The sequence below is a fragment of the Bufo gargarizans genome, chromosome 3, assembly GCF_014858855.1.
Source record: "Bufo gargarizans isolate SCDJY-AF-19 chromosome 3, ASM1485885v1, whole genome shotgun sequence".
In the NCBI taxonomy this organism is placed as follows: domain Eukaryota; kingdom Metazoa; phylum Chordata; class Amphibia; order Anura; family Bufonidae; genus Bufo; species Bufo gargarizans.
The window spans coordinates 510,129,466-510,146,417 of record NC_058082.1 but is presented as its reverse complement, the minus strand read 5'-3'; the positions used below and the strand labels follow the sequence as shown (position 1 = coordinate 510,146,417).

At 43.4% G+C, this 16,952-nt stretch overlaps 1 protein-coding gene across 2 annotated transcripts in view; it reads left to right on the top strand.

Annotated features, from left to right (window-relative positions):
• The window catches only part of ACOT9 (acyl-CoA thioesterase 9), a 47,485-nt gene that overhangs the window by 9,811 nt on the left and 20,722 nt on the right, over positions 1–16,952 (top strand). Inside the window, exons 3-9 of one of the 2 annotated variants that reach the window (XM_044283948.1) lie at positions 903–929; positions 6,968–7,013; positions 7,413–7,583; positions 10,226–10,263; positions 10,824–10,907; positions 14,331–14,434; positions 16,258–16,331. In XM_044283948.1, the coding sequence (XP_044139883.1) occupies positions 903–929; positions 6,968–7,013; positions 7,413–7,583; positions 10,226–10,263; positions 10,824–10,907; positions 14,331–14,434; positions 16,258–16,331 (544 nt within the window). The remainder of the gene's footprint in view (positions 1–902; positions 930–6,967; positions 7,014–7,412; positions 7,584–10,225; positions 10,264–10,823; positions 10,908–14,330; positions 14,435–16,257; positions 16,332–16,952) is intronic. The other variant, XM_044283949.1, reaches the window with a different exon arrangement.

The window sequence follows — 16,952 nt, the reverse complement described above, 5'->3', positions numbered from 1 at the left end:
GGAATAGAACGGACCCGTCTCAAATGCCATTCCTTTCAATGGTGGCAAAGAAGTGTCAGTTTGTTTCCGTTAGAGCCCTTTCCGTTACGGGTCCGTTATTTATTAGTCTTGTCTGCATAAAATGGATGGCGAATGTGCATAACAGATGCACAGGATACGTTTTTTTCCGTTCTTCTGACGGATCAGAACTTACGGAAACATAACGGTGATGTAAACTTCCCCTAACCTGTGCCCAAAACATCTGTCCTCAGTTTCTGTGCCGCTGGAAGTGGCTTGGTCCCATCACCGGCCTCTGCGTTCACATGTGCTAAAACAGCACATCGCTGCTAATGGAACGCCGCTTTATCACATTGGACCACTGAGGCTAGTGATTGGCCACAGCAGTTATGGGATCAAGCCACTTTCTGGGAAGTGGCTGGAAATGGGGCAACAGTTTGGGGACATTTGGACTGAGGACAGCTGAGTGTTTTTTAATTGGGCACTGGTTCTGACCATTGGATTAGTTGGCTTCAAGGCCCTTCAACCAGTTTGAACACTATAAAAATGGATGAGATCTTCTGCAAAACCAGGGAGCAAAGACAGCACCGCACGGTATCAGAGTACGCGGGGCAGGGCAGAGTACGCGGGGCAGGGCAGAGTACGCGGGGCAGGGCAGAGTACGCGGGGCAGGGCAGAGTACGCGGGGCAGGGCAGAGTACGCGGGGCAGGGCAGAGTACGCGGGGCAGGGCAGAGTACGCGGGGCAGGGCAGAGTACGAGGGGCAGGGCAGAGTACGAGGGGCAGGGCAGAGTACGAGGGGCAGGGCAGAGTACGAGGGGCGGGGCAGGACATCTGATGCATATGATGTGTGTTGCTTCCTTTGCGTACATTGTTTGTTTGTATAAACTTGTCTTCCTTTACAGGATGCATACCAGTCCATGTGAATAATGGTTTGTGGTAATCTCATGCATGTTCTTAGCAGCTCCCCTTGCTTTAAACCTCTCCTGTGTATTTTGTTCTGGACTGCAGAGACACTTGAACATAGTCAATAGACTGGGATAGTGACCCACAGTCTACTGGTCAACTAAGGCCTGTTTCACACTTGCGTTGTGGCTTTCCGGTTTTGAGATCCAGCAGAGGAGCTCAAGACAGGGCCAAAACAGATCAGTTTAGCCTCTATTCATTGTCAATGATCGGGATGCATTCTGTTCCGTTTTGTTGCGTTTTTTTGACCGGACACAAAACCGCTGCAAGCTGCAGTTTTTTTTGTTAGCGAAAAAAAAATGATTTGGCAACCATTGACTTACAAGGATTTTCATACCAGATCCAGTTTGTTCATTTTAGATTTAATACAATCAGATTGCATAAAATGATACGGATCCGTTTAATTCCGGTTTTGAGATCCTCTGCCAGATCTCAAAATCAGAAAGCCACAACGCAAGTGCAGAACCGGCCTAAAACAATTGTGTTCTTCCAATTTGATTACATTTAATTTAATTTAAACAATAAAATCCTAAAACGAAACCATAAAACAAAATCCTCCTTTTACAGCCCATAAAATCGTGTACTATTCTGGTATTTACCAGGGACAGAATTAGGCTGGGGCTTGTGCACAATGCACCTTATGAGGTGGCGGAAACCGACCTCTGTTCTCCATACAAATAACTGTCTATGTCTTCTGCAGTATTCTGCAAAAGGAGAAAAGGACATAAAATTGGCGGCTCTCAGGTTATATTCCAGGAAGCGTACGTGTCCATTGATCAGTTACTGATCAGTGCTAACAAATCCTTTAGTAGCGTACAGCTGGGGCTACACTCCACTCGTTGTGCAGCCAAAGATCACAGCATTACAGTTAGGGCCCCTTCACATGACCGTATTTTTCCTTCTGCAAACATTCTGCAATTTTGCCATTCATTTCAATGGAGCCACAAAAGATGCAAACAGCACACCGTTTGCTGTCTGCATCCGCACCTCCGTTCCGTGGCCCCGCAAAAAAAAGATAGGACATGTCCTATTCATGTCCGTTTTGCAGACAAGAATAGGTATTTCTATCATAGGACAGAATGTTTCGATCCGCAAAATGCAGAACGCACACGTCCAGTATCCGTGTTTTGCAGATCCACAATTTGCTGTCCACTAAAACAGATACGGTCGTGTGAATGGACCCTTATACTGTACATTGCAGTAGAATTAAACAGGATCTGTCACCACTCCTGACATGTCTGCCTCAGTAACTTACTGCATTCCCCATGTAATAACATTTCAGGAGCATCTATTCTTATTTCTTATGACTCTATGATGTGCCATTCCTTTATTCTTTCTAGAACAGGGGTGGGGAACCTTTTTGCTGCCAGGGGCCATTTGGATATTTGTAACATAGTTCGGGGGCCATACAAAATTCTCACCTTAAAAATGTGACTGCTATATTTGGTCAAACATATAAGTGACTTGGGAGTAAGTTACAGAAATTGTGCTTCAATTAAAAAAATCTAGAGCGATGTATTTTTGCAGCACAAAATGGCACCAAGCTATATATCACAAATAGTACAGGTGCCATTTTGACCACATATAGCAGTTAAATTTTTTAGTTCTTTATTTGGCATTAATGGCAGACAGGCTAAACCCAGAGGGGTCCAGAGAGGGGTTCAGCCAACGTTCACTCTTCTTGCCACTGTCCCTGCCTTTGTCCCTTTCTCAGCCTCAGATCTGCCCCCCACCTCCATCAGCCTCCTATCAGACCCCCCAGCCTACATCACCCTCAGATCAGACCCTCATTAGACCCCCAGCCTCAGATCACACCCCCATCAGACCTCCCAACCTTAGATCAGACCCCCATCAGACCCACTCTAGCCTTAGATCAGACCCCCATCAGACCCACCCTAGCCTTAGATCAGACCCACCCTAGCCTTAGATCAGCCCCCATCAGATCCCCAGGCTCAGATCAGACCCCTCAGCCTCAGATCAGACCCCCAATAGGCCCCCAGCCTCAGATCAGACCTCCAATAGGCCCCCCAGCCTCAGATCAGACCCCTATCAATATGTTCTGGCAGGGGCCACATGAAATGGTCCCGCCGGCCGCTTACGGCCCGCGGGCTGGAGGTTCCCCACCCCTGTTGTAGAAGTTATGCAAAGAGATATCTCCCAATAAAGAGAACCATCTCACCAGCGTCACCTATTGGAAGGGGCTCCCTATGAGTCAAAATCCAACTTTTCCACAAGCCTTGACAATTGACAAGGGAATATAGCCAAGCCAGATATCCATCCATAGACAGCTGTTTCAGGGTGCTTGCCCCTCGTCAGTACAGAGTTTCTCAGTGCGATGCCATGAAAGCGGCTTTGGCAGGGTGCTCGTTCTCCTTATAGAGACCAGTCCTATGTAGAGACGTAGGCTACTTTTACACTAGTTGTATTAACTGGATCTGGCAGGGTTCAGCAAAAACGCCTCTGTTACTAATAATACAACCATCTGCATCCGTTATGAACGGATCCAGTTGTATTATCTTTAACCTAGCCAAGACGGATCCGTCTTGAACACCATTAAAAGTCAATGGAGGACGGATCAGTTTTCTATTGTGGCAGAGAAAACTGATCCGTCCCCATTGACTTGAATTGGGGGTCATGCTGGATCCGTCTTGCTCCGCATCCGAGGACGGAAAGCAAGCTATAACATGTTGCGGTTTGCTCTTCGGTACGGGAACGCAACTAAACAGAACGGAATGCATTTTGGAGCATTCCGTTCTATTTAGTTCAGTTTTGTCCCCATTGACAATGAATGCGGACAAAAGTGAAGCATTTTTTTCCGGTATTGAGCCCCCATGACTGATCTCAATACCGGAAAACTAAAACACTAGTGTGAAAGTAGCCTTACTGGAATCACTCCAGGGTATGGACACTTATTGGCAATGCTTCATATAAGGCTACTTCCACACTTGCGGCAGAGTGATCCGGCAAGCAGTTCCATTGCCAGAAATGCAAATGGACAGCATTTGTAGACGGATCCGGATGCAGATCCGTCTTACAAATGCATTGCAAGAACGGATCCTTCTCTCTGGATGTCATCCGGAGAAATGGATCCGTTATCTATTTTTTTTTTCCACCTTTTTAGGACGGATCCGGCATTGCAGTATTTTTAAAGCTGGATATGGCACTAATACATTTCAATATAAATAATGCTGATTCTGGCATTCCGGCAACTGATCCGGAATTTTTGACGGAGATCATGCTGCGGTATTTCCTCCGTCCAAAACACTGTTCAGTAACTGAACTGACGACATCCTGATGCATCCTGAACGGATTTCTCTCCATTCAGAATGCATGGGGATGAAACTGATCAGTTCTTTTCCGGTATAGAGCCCCTAAGACGGAAAAAAAAAATGCTAGTGTGAAAGTACCCTAAAAAGGAATATTGCAAAGAGGCATCTCCCCAGAAAGACAACCATCTCGCAAGCGGCAGATACCCCTTTGCATATTCGTTTCCCATAGAGCATTGCCAATAAGTCTTCATTACCCTGTACTTCCAGTAAGTCTCCATACAGGACTGATGTATTTAGGTAGAGTCAGCACCCTGCCTAGGCTGCATTATAGAAGTTATGAATTAATTGCTAGCATTTTGCAGTAAAGATCCAGATGGAGGGATGGGGGTGTCCTGCACAGTCTGACACAGCACTGATTGGATAATGTCAAACTGTGCAGGGACACCTTCCCCCCAGCTGGTAACACCCATCTGGACCTTCACTGCCAACTGCTAGTAATTCATTCATAACTAGCAGGAATAATAAAGGAATGGCACAACATAGAGTCATAAAAATAGATGCTTAAGAATTATTACATGGAGGATGCAAATAGTTGCAAACGGACATGTCAGGAGAGGGGACAGGGATGTTTTAAAGTTAATGGGGTTGCATTGCTCTCCCAAGTTATTGCAGCTCAGCAGTCTTAAGAAATCCAGCAGTTTGGGGTTTCTTGTGCCTGTCTGGTTGTGGGTGCGTCATCTTGTGCCCTCATTCTCATTAACGAGCTACGATACTGCAGCTGTACACTGCGATCTTAGCCACAACATGTGTGAAGGCCATTTTATGCCATGATTGACGTAAAATAAATAAAATCAGACATCATATAGTACAGGATAATACTTTTCTAACAAAGCTAGAACCAGCCCTGTACCTCACATGGAACCAGATATTTCCCCATTCACTGCCCCAATTGCTCTGCTGGATTATCTTCAGTCTGGCAGCTCAGGGGGCGTGTTCTTTCTGCTGCAGCTCTCTCCCTGTAACTGCTTCTAACAGAACGTATGGCTGGTGACAGGTGGATTTAAACTGAGCGCGTTCGACCAGTTCAGTGAGACGGACAAAAAAATAAGGAAAAGGACAATTAGCAGGTGGCGCTATATGGATACATTTTATTGAATAACTCAGTGGCTATACTAAACTTTTAATTAAATGTAATTGCAAAAGTATTCCGAACTAGGTGCTGGGTGGAAAAATGTAGAATATGCTTTGCGACACAACCCCTTTAGTGAAAAATAAAATATTGAGCACCACTAATAAACACCCGATGGACCTGTATGCCATGGATGCACCCAATGGATTATTTTAGATTAGGCTACTTTCACACTGGCGTTTTGGCTTTTCGTTTGTGAGATCCGTTCAGGGCTCTCCCATGCACAATAATGCATTTGCCTCCGAAACTGAGCCAAACGGATCCGTCCTGGAACACAATGTAAGTCAATGGGGACGGATCTGTTTTCTATGACACAATATGGCACAATATAAAACTGATCCGTCCGCCATTGACTTTCAATGGTGTTCAAGACGGATCCGTTTTGGCTATGTTACAGATAATAGAAACTGATCCGTTCTGAACGTATTATCTGAACGGAAGCGTTTGTGCAGATCCATGACGGATCCGCACCAAACGCGAGTGTGAAAGTAGCCTTAGAAAAAACATGGCTGTTGTCTTCCAAAAACAGAGCCACAACTGTCCACAGGTTTGGTGTGGTATTGCAGTTCTACCGCACATGGACCTACGTGGCAATACCCGACACAACCCATGGATGGGTATAACACTGCTTCTAAAATAAAATAGCCATGTTTTTTCTAGTCCAGCACAAATCTTTCAAATGTGCAGAAAAGTGATGGACATAGAAGGCACCTCGGGCACTTGATCCCCTCAATCTCCACATGAGCATGAGATCTGGATTTGTCACCATTTAGCCATGCCCTGAGTTGCCAAGCCACGTTGCTGCCTGGAGGCCAAAATTGTATTTATTAGGGACCTCACGGATTCCTGTATAACCCAGACTTGTACAGGTGTCTGCAATGTGCAATCCAGTCAGCAAAATGCATCGCTGCACGTATCCTATGTTCATGCCCAGCTTCAGCGAAGGTTTTACGTTGTATATCTGCATCCTTATCCTACTTCTGGTCTCCAGTGCTGTGGTTCTCATCTGCTCATGTCTCACTTTTTGTGTTCCTGCTTAGATCCTTATCTTTTTCTGGTTTCTTGAGATTCCTTAGTGTTGTAAATAAAGGGTAGCATCCTATTCTCTTGTCAGCTGACTTCATTCGAGAAGATTGATCCACGTGACCATAAAATCTGCCAGATCTCTGACAACTTCCATGTTACTGGCTTGTTTCCATTTACCTGCAGGGTTCATAATAAGGGCTCAGTCACACTAGACATGACAGTTTCATGTGCAGTTTTCCAATGAATTTATTTTTTTGGTAATTGATGTAAATCTGAAAATAAAACAGCACAAAAAGTCCAGAAATAGGACATACACCCAAAAATTAACTCCCATTAATACACATAAGGTCTGCATCCTGGCTTTACTTCTGGATAGAGTTTCTACAGAGGTTAGCAGGTGGGACTGTCTAAGTACTGTCTGTCTCTTCTGTCCGGTTTTTCATTTCTGTTGGTCTTGCCTGTCGCTGTGCGCTAGTCTTTTGTCCTCTCTAGTAATGATGTCCATCTCATTCTTTTTCAGTGCGTAATAAACTGAGGGAAATAGTTGGAGCCTCTACAAACTGGAGGTATTAAATCACCGCATTATACTGAGTCTTGCTCGAGATTCCCACGTCTCAATATATTTTTATGGAAAGTATTGTCCCCATTGACAATGAATGGGGACAAAACTGAAGCGTTTGTTTCCGGTATTGAGCCCCTATGACAGATCTCAATACCGGAAAACTAAAACGCTAGTGTGAAGGTGGCCTTACTGGAATTAGGATCAGTATTCTGATTCTGATTTTTTTTATTAAATGAAAGCAGAGATTGGGTTATGCTTCTGTTCCAGATTCCCCATGTATGACCTCGATGATATCTCAGAATTTTGTCTCTCACTTGTAATATATTGACATTTTCTTGTACAGCCAGAATTCCAATAGCTCTCATGGTGTTTATTTTTGTCTATGTTTTTTGGATCATGTTAGAGATCATGTACAAGCCATGGAGGAAAGGAAGACTCTACAATCTCTTCTGGCCAAGAAGCAAGAAGATCTCCCTACTCGTAGGATGAAGGACAGTTACATTGAGGTTATGTTGCCGCTTGGTAGCGAACCACAGCTGAGAGAAAAGTACCTGAATGTATACAACAATGTCCGGTGAGAATTCTGAAATACTTACAGTACAGACCAAAAGTGCATTCAAAAGTCCATTCAAAGAGTTTTCTTTATTTTCATGACTATGAAAATTGTAGATTCACACTGAAGGCATCAAAACTATGAATTATCACGTGGAATTATATACATAACAAAAAAGTGTGAAACAACTGAAAATATGTCATATTCTAGGTTCTTCAAAGTAGCCACCTTTTGCTTTGATTACTGCTTTTCACACTCTTGGCATTCTCTTGTTGAGCTTCAATAGGTAGTCACCTGAAATGGTTTTCACTTCACAGGTGTGCCCTGTCAGGTTTAATAAGTGGGATTTCTTGCCTTATAAATGGGGTTGTGACCATCAGTTGCGTTGTGGAGAAGTCAGGTGGATACACAGCTGATAGTCCTACTGAATAGACTGTTAGAATTTGTATTATGGCAAGAAAAAAGCAGCTAAGTAAAGAAAGACGAGTGGCCATCATTACTTTAAGAAATGAAGGTCAGTCAGTCCGAAAAATTGAGAAAACTTTGAAAGTGTCCCCAAGTGCAGTCACAAAAACCATCAAGCGCTACAAAGAAACTGGCTCACATGCGGACCGTCCCAGGAAAGGAAGACCAAGAGTCAACTCTGCTGCGGAGGATAAGTTCATCCGAGTCACCAGCCTCAGAAATCGCAGGTTAACAGCAGCTCAGATTAGAGACCAGGTCAATGCCACACAGAGTTCTAGCAGCAGACACATCTCTAGAACAACTGTTAAGAGGAGACTGTGTGAATCAGGCCTTCATGGTAGAATATCTGCTAGGAAACCACTGCTAAGGACAGGCAACAAGCAGAAGAGACTTGTTTGGGCTAAAGAACACAAGGAATGGACATTAGACCGGTGGAAATCTGTGCTTTGGTCGGATGAGTGCAAATTTGAGATCTTTGGTTCCAACCACCGTGTCTTTGTGCGACGCAGAAAAGGTGAACGGATGGACTCTACATGCCTGGTTCCCACCGTGAAGCATGGAGGAGGAGGTGTAATGGTGTGGGGGTGCTTTGCTTGTGACACTGTTGGGGATTTTTTCAAAATTGAAGGTATACTGAACCAGCATGGCTACCACAGCATCTTGCAGCGGCATGCTATTCCATCCGGTTTGCGTTTAGTTGGACCATCATTTATTTTTCAACAGGACAATGACCCCAAACACACCTCCAGGCTGTGTAAGGGCTATTTGACCATGAAGGAGAGTGATGGGGTGCTGCGCCAGATGACCTGGCCTCCAGTCACCGGACCTGAACCCAATCGAGATGGTTTGGGGTGAGCTGGACCGCAGAGTGGAGGCAAAAGGGCCAACAAGTGCTAAGCATCTCTGGGAACTCCTTCAAGACTGTTGGAAGACTATTTCAGGTGACTACCTCTTGAAGCTCATCAAGAGAATGCCAAGCGTGTGCAAAGCAGTAATCAAAGCAAAAGGTGGCTACTTTGAAAAACCTAGAATATGACATATTTTCAGTTATTTCACACTTTTTTGTTATGTATATAATTCCACGTGTTAATTCATAGTTTTGATGCCTTCAGTGTGAATCAACAATTTTCATAGTCATGAAAATAAAGAAAACTCTTTGAATGAGAAGGTGTGTCCAAACTTTTGGTCTGTACTGTACATGTAATGTTAATTTTTGGGGACCACCAAACATCTTAAAATGTCCAACTGGTCTAGACATGACATAAAAAAAAAAAACTCACATAAGATGACATTTGTAAATGTCCTAGCTGAGTCTGTGGCTGCAGGTGAGGGAAGCCAGCTATAAGAGACAGTTAGACTAGATCTAGAGAAGGCAGAGGCAGTTTATTACTGTCCCTGCCTTTTAGAGTGCTGCAAACAAAACATAGTTCAAGAAGTGGCCATGATGTTTCCTGCTCCCATCCTGACGATCGCATGATCACTGAATATCTGGAGAAGATTCTGTGTAATAGTATTCACACAATTACTCACCTGATATGTGGAATCGTCAAGATCTGGAAAGTGTGTTAGGCGTCTAGTGGCTGTGACAATCCAGATGACTGGAGTTTCCTGAAGTAAGTCGTAATCAAATAACAGTGCAAGTTCGGTAACGTATGAATGGCAATAGTTGTAGTGCGAGGCAGAGGTGTAGTCAGGTATTAGTCCAAGTTCACTAACAGATAAAAAACAACAACAATTTGTAAGAAGCTCGGGAGCAGTAGCTAGACATAGAGGCTGGAGGCACAGTAATCTGGCAAGGAGGACGTGGCAAATAGGAAGTCCAACTGTGGAGCTAATTGGGCAAGAAACTATCCATCAGATTAAGGAAAGGATATGTCCAGAATCACCAGTAGATCACTGAAAAGAGCTACTGACTGGGCCACAGGAGTTTCTGGATTCAAACCCTCGAATTCTGGGTCTTAGCAGTGCATGGAAGGAGGCTGTACTTTCCCTCAAAAAAATTATTATTTCCCATGCAGAAATTATTTGAACAGCTGAACAAGAACAAATTTACAAACCCGCAAGGGGCTGGTCTGGTCATGACTAGGGGGAGGGGATGCAATTTCCAGACAGCCTGTTGGAGTTTTAAATATATATTTATATTAAAGAACCATTAAGACATTTGAAGTTTGACCTCTGATGTTGTGTTTGTACTGTAGGTTTGGGAGAATCCTTGAAGACCTGGACAGCCTTGGAGGTACTTTACATTGTAATCAGCTCTTGATATTACATGTAGAATTCTTGTAATGGACCCTGTGGAGGTTTAGGACATGTATGTCTTACTGACCACCTGTACCAGTGGGCTATTTGTTCTTCAATAGCTGCCGTTTTAGGGAGAATATGGAGTAGAACTGATCGCTGGCCTATCCACAGACTGAAATTTACAAAAGACTTCAGGCTGGAAATAATGGTCAAATGCTATTAGTAGATACACGTCTTCTCTCTTTGCATGCTTAGTTAGTGGGCATTCTCTTCCTGGTGTGCGGTGTTCCCTGGGCCAATTGGAAGTCCCCACCTTCTGCATACCGTCCCCTTTGACAGCATGCAGCCTCGCAGACACACACTGAGAAACTGCAGCTGCATCCCCCTCCTCTTTGTCTCCCAAAGCCAACTGAAGCCTCTGTAGAAATAGATTTGTAATACAAGATTTAATTTGCAATATTGCTGTTTTGAAAGATCAAAGGTCCAGGGACTTTTAGTGATTGTTCATTTTTTTTATACTGAAAATCATAATGGTTTATTCTCTTTTTGTTCTAGTTCTCATCTGTTATACTCACACAAAGTCAGAGTCACGTAATATGTCTCCTCTGTCAATAGTCACTGCTCTGGTGGACAAGATAGGTAAGAAAGACAGATGAAAGCTTGAATAAACTAAAAAATGTTCATCCTATTTTACTTTATTGCTTACTTTATTGCAATTAAAGGGAACCTGTCACCTCCTAAATGCATGTAAACCCGCCAGCAGTACCTCAGGGTAGCCCGCAGTGTCATACTTTTCATCCTGCAGTCCGATAATGCATAAGGTCAGAAAACGATCTTTTATCCTCAGTCCACGCTAATTTGCATGTCAGCTTGAAGTCAAGGGGGCAGCGGCCTCCGTCCTTGAAGTCAAGTTAACCACGCCCCCTCTTGCCTTTGAGTTACAGCCCGCAATTCGGCTTCGCTTTCCCATGTCTCGCGAATGTGCGGTGCCCCCTGTTTTACTGCGTGATCCCATGTTGGGGCATAAAATATCATTCTGACCTTATACAGCATTGAACTGCAGGATGAAAAGTATAAGGCCCCTTTCACACGGGCGAGTTTTCCACGCGGGTGTAATAACGCATTGCACCCATACTGAATCCGGACCCATTCATTTCAATGGGGCTGTGTACATGAGCGGTGATTTTCACGCATCACTTTTGCGTTGAAAGTGAATGGGGCTGCGTGAAAATCGCAAGCATCCGCAAGCAAGTGCGGATGTGGTGCGATTTTCACGCACGGTTGCTAGGAGACGATTGGGATGGGGACCCGATTATTATTATTTTCCCTTATAACATGGTTATAAGGGAAAATAATAGCATTCTTAATACAGAATGCGTAGTACAATAGGGCTGGAGGGGTTAAAAAAATAAATAATAATAATGTAACTCTTATTAATCCACTTGTTCGCGCAGCCTAGCTTCTCTTCTGTCTTCATCTGTGAGGAAAATGACCTGTGGTGATGTCACTGCGCTCATCACATGGTCCGTCACGTGATCCATCACCATGGTGATGGATTATGTGATAGACCATGTGATGAGCGCAGTGACGTCATCACAGGTCCTATTCCTACTGCACAGCAAAGATGAAGACAGAAGAGAAGCCAGGCTGCGCAAACAAGTGGATTAAGGTGAGTTAAATTATTTTTTTTATTTTTTTTAACCCCTCCAGCCCTATTGTACTATGCATTCTGTTTTAAGAATGCTATTATTTTCCCTTTATAACCATGTTATAAAGGAAAATAATACAATCTACACAACACTGGACCCAAACCTGAACTTCTGTGAAGAAGCTCGGGTTTGGGTACCAAACATGGCGATTTTCCTCACGCGAGTGCAAAAACCCGCCTGCATCTTATCTGGGCCAAAAACATGACGCCCGTGTAAAAGAGGCCTTACCCTGAGGTACTTCTGGCGGGTTTACATGCATTTAGGAGGTGACCAGTTCCCTTTAATGCTATTGTTTCTGCCCTCTAGAATACTACACTTTGGTGACAAATTGTTTTACCTGTGGCAAACTTCATTGAAAATGTTGTATGAAATGTGAGGTTTATGTTAAACTGAAAGTTTTGACACCATAAGGGTATGTTCACAAAACGCTTCTATGCTTATTTTGACGTACAGTGCTGCTCAACATTATTGGCACCCCTTCATTTTTTTTTCTTATTTTTTTTTCATAGACTGTACAATATCTTCAGAAATAGATGGAAATGTTCCAAAGTTATATCCTCATGATTTTTTATGTTTCAAATGCTTTATTGAAAAGTGTTTTCATCATCATAAAAGCATCTTGATATAGCAAACATAAATTCAATATCAAATGTATTATGGTCATACATTAAGTACAGAAATAGTACGATAAGAACAATAACGTACGTCAATGGAGAATCCAGTGGCAATCATCAGCTGCAAATTAGCAGGTGATATCTCAATAGAACACATAATTGAACGGACTTAACATTTCCGCTGTGGGTCAACCCCGTATGGCATTATGGGACACTATAAGGATAGACTACGCTGTACGTTGGCCTCATGATTTTTTAATTAGTGGGCCACAGTAATACAACAATAAACTATTGTTGTTCAAATTACATGTTGTAATTTCAAAGAAGAAACAGAATAAAGAGCATGCGCAGCAATAAAGCCCCCCCTAATTAATACTTGGTTGCCTCCAAACATTTCTTGTAGCTATCTATAAGCTTCTCGCACTTCTCATCTGGTATTTTCTCACACTCTTCCTTTGCAGTTAGTTCAAGCTCTTGAATGTTTGCAGTTTTTTTTTTCCCCAATGGCAGATTTCATCTCACCCTAAAGATTTTCTATGGGATTGAGGTCAGGACTTATTGCTGGCCATTTAAAAACAGTACATATTTTTTTCTTTTTCAACCATTTTTGTGTACTTTTGAATGCGTGCTTTGGGTCCTTGTCTTGCTGGAGGACCCATGATCTTCGACTCAAACCAAGTTTTCTTACACTCGGTAGGACATTTCGCTCTAAAATCTCTTCTCTACGGTCAAGGCCTCAAGTAGCAGACACAGCAAAGCAACCCCACATCATTACGGATCCTCCACCATGCTTAACTGTTGGTACGGATCCTCCACCATGCTATCATCTTCATGTGTTTGTGATGAAGATGTTAGGCTACTTTCACACTGGCGTTTTGGCTTTTCCGTTTGTGATATCTGTTCAGGGCTCTCACAAGCGGTCCAAAATGGATCCGTTTTGCCCTAATGCATTCTGAATGGAAAAGGATCTGCTCAGAATGCATCACTTTGACTCTGTTCCGCTTTGGAGGCGGACACCAAAACGCTGCCTGCAGCGTTTTGCTGTTCGCTTGACGAAACTGAGCCAAATGCATCCTGGCACAGAATGTAAGTCAATGGGGACGGATCCGTTTTCTCTGACACAATCTGGCACAATAGAAAACGTCTTGGCTATGTTAAAAATAATACAAACTGATCCGTTCATGACGGATGCATGCGATTGTATTATTCTAATGGATCCGTTTTCGCAGATCCATGACGCATCCACCCAAAACACGAGTGTGAAAGTAGCCTTGCCTGTGTCTGGATGGTGGGGAACGAAACTGTGGGAGTTGTCGTTGGATCAAAATATCCTTTCTACTGGTGGTCTGGTGGATTGTCTGGTGCCTGTTCGCCTTGTGTACATGTCCTCATGTAACAACTGTTCCCAACACTTTCTAACATCTAGGTCAGAACATCCTAGATGGCAGTAAATTTGGCGAAATGACCATCCTGCTTCTCTCATTTAAATGATGCACCCCCCCCCCCCCCCCCTCAAAGTCTGTCAACTGGGCAAAATCTCTTTGAGTGCATCATAGAGACATGTCTAGCAGTCAACGATCTCTCACCAAGAGGTACACTACCCAAAAGTAGTCTCTGAGAGCCCTTTTGATGCAGCAGCAATCTGACACGTCTATCTGTGCGTTATTTCTTTTTGTCAATATAATAATATACAATAATATAACATGTTCTGGATTCCTCTTCCTGGCAATCTATTTCAGATCTTCGTAAGCAGATTATTTCTCCTGATTGTGATATCAAGTTTACAGGCCATGTGTCTTGGGTTGGAAAGACCTCAATGGAAGTTAAAATGCACATGTTACAGGTATGTGAGACTTGAGGTTCATTTGGATATGCTTATAATAAAAAAAAAAAAATTAAACCGATGCAGAAACATTCCAGAGACGATAGAGAGAGATTATGTTCTTCTCCGGGAAACTGTACCCCTCTTCCCTCCCTAGAACTGTTTTTATAAATATATAACTCACAAGTCTCTAAACCTTTAAATTTCAGATGGGCTGCCACCAGGTGCCCCCATTGTGGTGACCACAACCCTGCCTACCCATGGAGACCAATGGCCACACAAATTTGAGGTATTGCCTCACGTTTCTGCAGGCATTGCCCATCGCAGGTGGGTGGGGTTGTAAGTGCTGCATTGCAGGCCCCTACCAGAAAGCCAGTTTTCTACAATAAGAGCAAAGTTTGCCACTGCTAGGCTACAATAGTAATATACTAAGCAATAGTCACTGAAACATATTCAGGAATTCTATCACATAAATGCTTGGCATGTTCCTCCACTAGGAGATGGCACTGGAATAGTTTTGTGCCGGGCCCCTCACAGGTAATATACTTACCCCGCTCCCTGCACCGCTCCTGGTTCCCGCACCGCCGTTGCTGCTTCTCCCTATACACAAATGAAAACATCCGGTGTCGGGGGGGGAGCTACCAATGGCAGAAGGCAGAATGGAGGAGCAGCAGCAGCGGTGCGGGGACTAGGAGCGGCGCAGGGAGCAGGATAAGTATATTCCCATGGAGGGGCCCGGCACATGGGGGGGCTGTTGTAGATACTGGATAACCCCTTTAAGCCAACATGTCCCTGGCCATTAGCAAACTAGAATAGTATGGCAGAACAGGATGCAGGGGAGCTTTCCAGTAGTTGAGTAAGCCTGTTTTGCGTCAGATATGGTGGACAACTCCTGTCTTCTTCAGTTTGAGAAGCATAAGGAACTTGTATGATTTGAATCTACATGTTGCAGTGTTAGTCTACAAGAGGTGAACTGGAAAAGATTCCTTCATGGTATAGTTCTTGTTTGTATTCATGACAGATTCACTGGCTGAACTGTTTGCAAACTAATGACAAGAGTGCTCATCACGAGTGGCAAGCAGTGTCTACATCATGACAAGCTGATCACACTGGCATATCTACTGGGGCCACAGAAGTAGTACATATCCACACCCCAGCTCCCAGAGGAACCGCGGGTCTCTGGTGTGTGCTTTTTAAATGTAGATATAGAGTAGTTTGTCTTATTTACCCTTACAAGTGTCTTGTCGGTGGACATATAGGGAGGAATTTATCAATGGTTGCATGCATTTATTTATGGCGTAGAAAAGTCACAAATTGTGATGTATGCAATATCTGTGCTATCAATTTCTTGCCTGTATCACTGTTTGGAGAGATGAGAAAAATTGGTAGATCTTGGTGGAAGAGGACAGGCCTCCAGTGGACCGATTGACTATCATGGCAAAAATTGGTGCAGATCTAACGACAGCCAAATAGGTGTCAAATTTGGGCATTTTACTCCAAAGAAATATGGATTAATACTGGCATATGAAGCATCATTCTTAATAAATCCCCCCCCCCCCCCCCCCACTGCCCTTTTAGTGGGGCAGTATATTTTGGGTGTGTGCTGTTCGTCTGTTCTACAAAGATTATTAGAGCAGCCATTTTCAATTTTCTGATGTAAGGACAGCCAAAAATACCAAATTTGACAGATTTTACCCCAACGAAGTATGGATTAATACTGGCACATAAAGCACCAGTCATAATGTTCTCCAGTGTGGTTTCATTAGGGAAGTGTATTTTGGGTGTGTGATTTCTGTCTGTTCTACCCAGATTATTAAAGCATCCTTATTTATTCCTCTTTAAAGCTCCATAATGGCATTTACAGTCCAGTTTTGGATGCAACATTTGTTATGGTGGCCAGAGATCCAGAGAACAAGAGGTATGTTTATACGTGATATGCTCTCGGAACGATATTCTTACCTTATAAATACATTGAGGAAGTTCCTACTTTTATTTTAGATTGCGAAGAACTACTAATTAAAGGTCCAATAGCATATCTCCCCGCAGTGGCATTTTTCATGGGATTGCCCCTCAAAAAGGACTGCAAATAAGTTCATTTTATGCATGAAAAATGTGGTTTCTAGGCAGTTTTGAGGACATTACTAGGAAATAATAGGAAACAATGTTAGTTCACCTCTTTGGCAGGTTATCACTGTTTTGCAGGTCCAGTGACTATAACTCCTAACCTCTAGCGTCCCCATGACAGTACTTCTCGTTCTGTGTTCTAACAGTTCATGCTCTTTGCTCCAAATCTCCATCCACATCTGTTTTCATGACTTGAAGGGAATCTGTCACATTGAACATGCAGCTTAATCTGCAGGCAGCATGTTATAGAGCAGGAGGAGCTGAGCAGATTGATGTATGGTTTTATGGGAAAGGGTTCAGTAAATTTGTAATTTAGTAATCTAAATCTCTGCTCAGTCTGAGCTACAGAGTCACGTGGGTGGTCCTAATCAGTGATTGACAGCTGTCTCTGTATACACACTTGCACAAGGAAGGC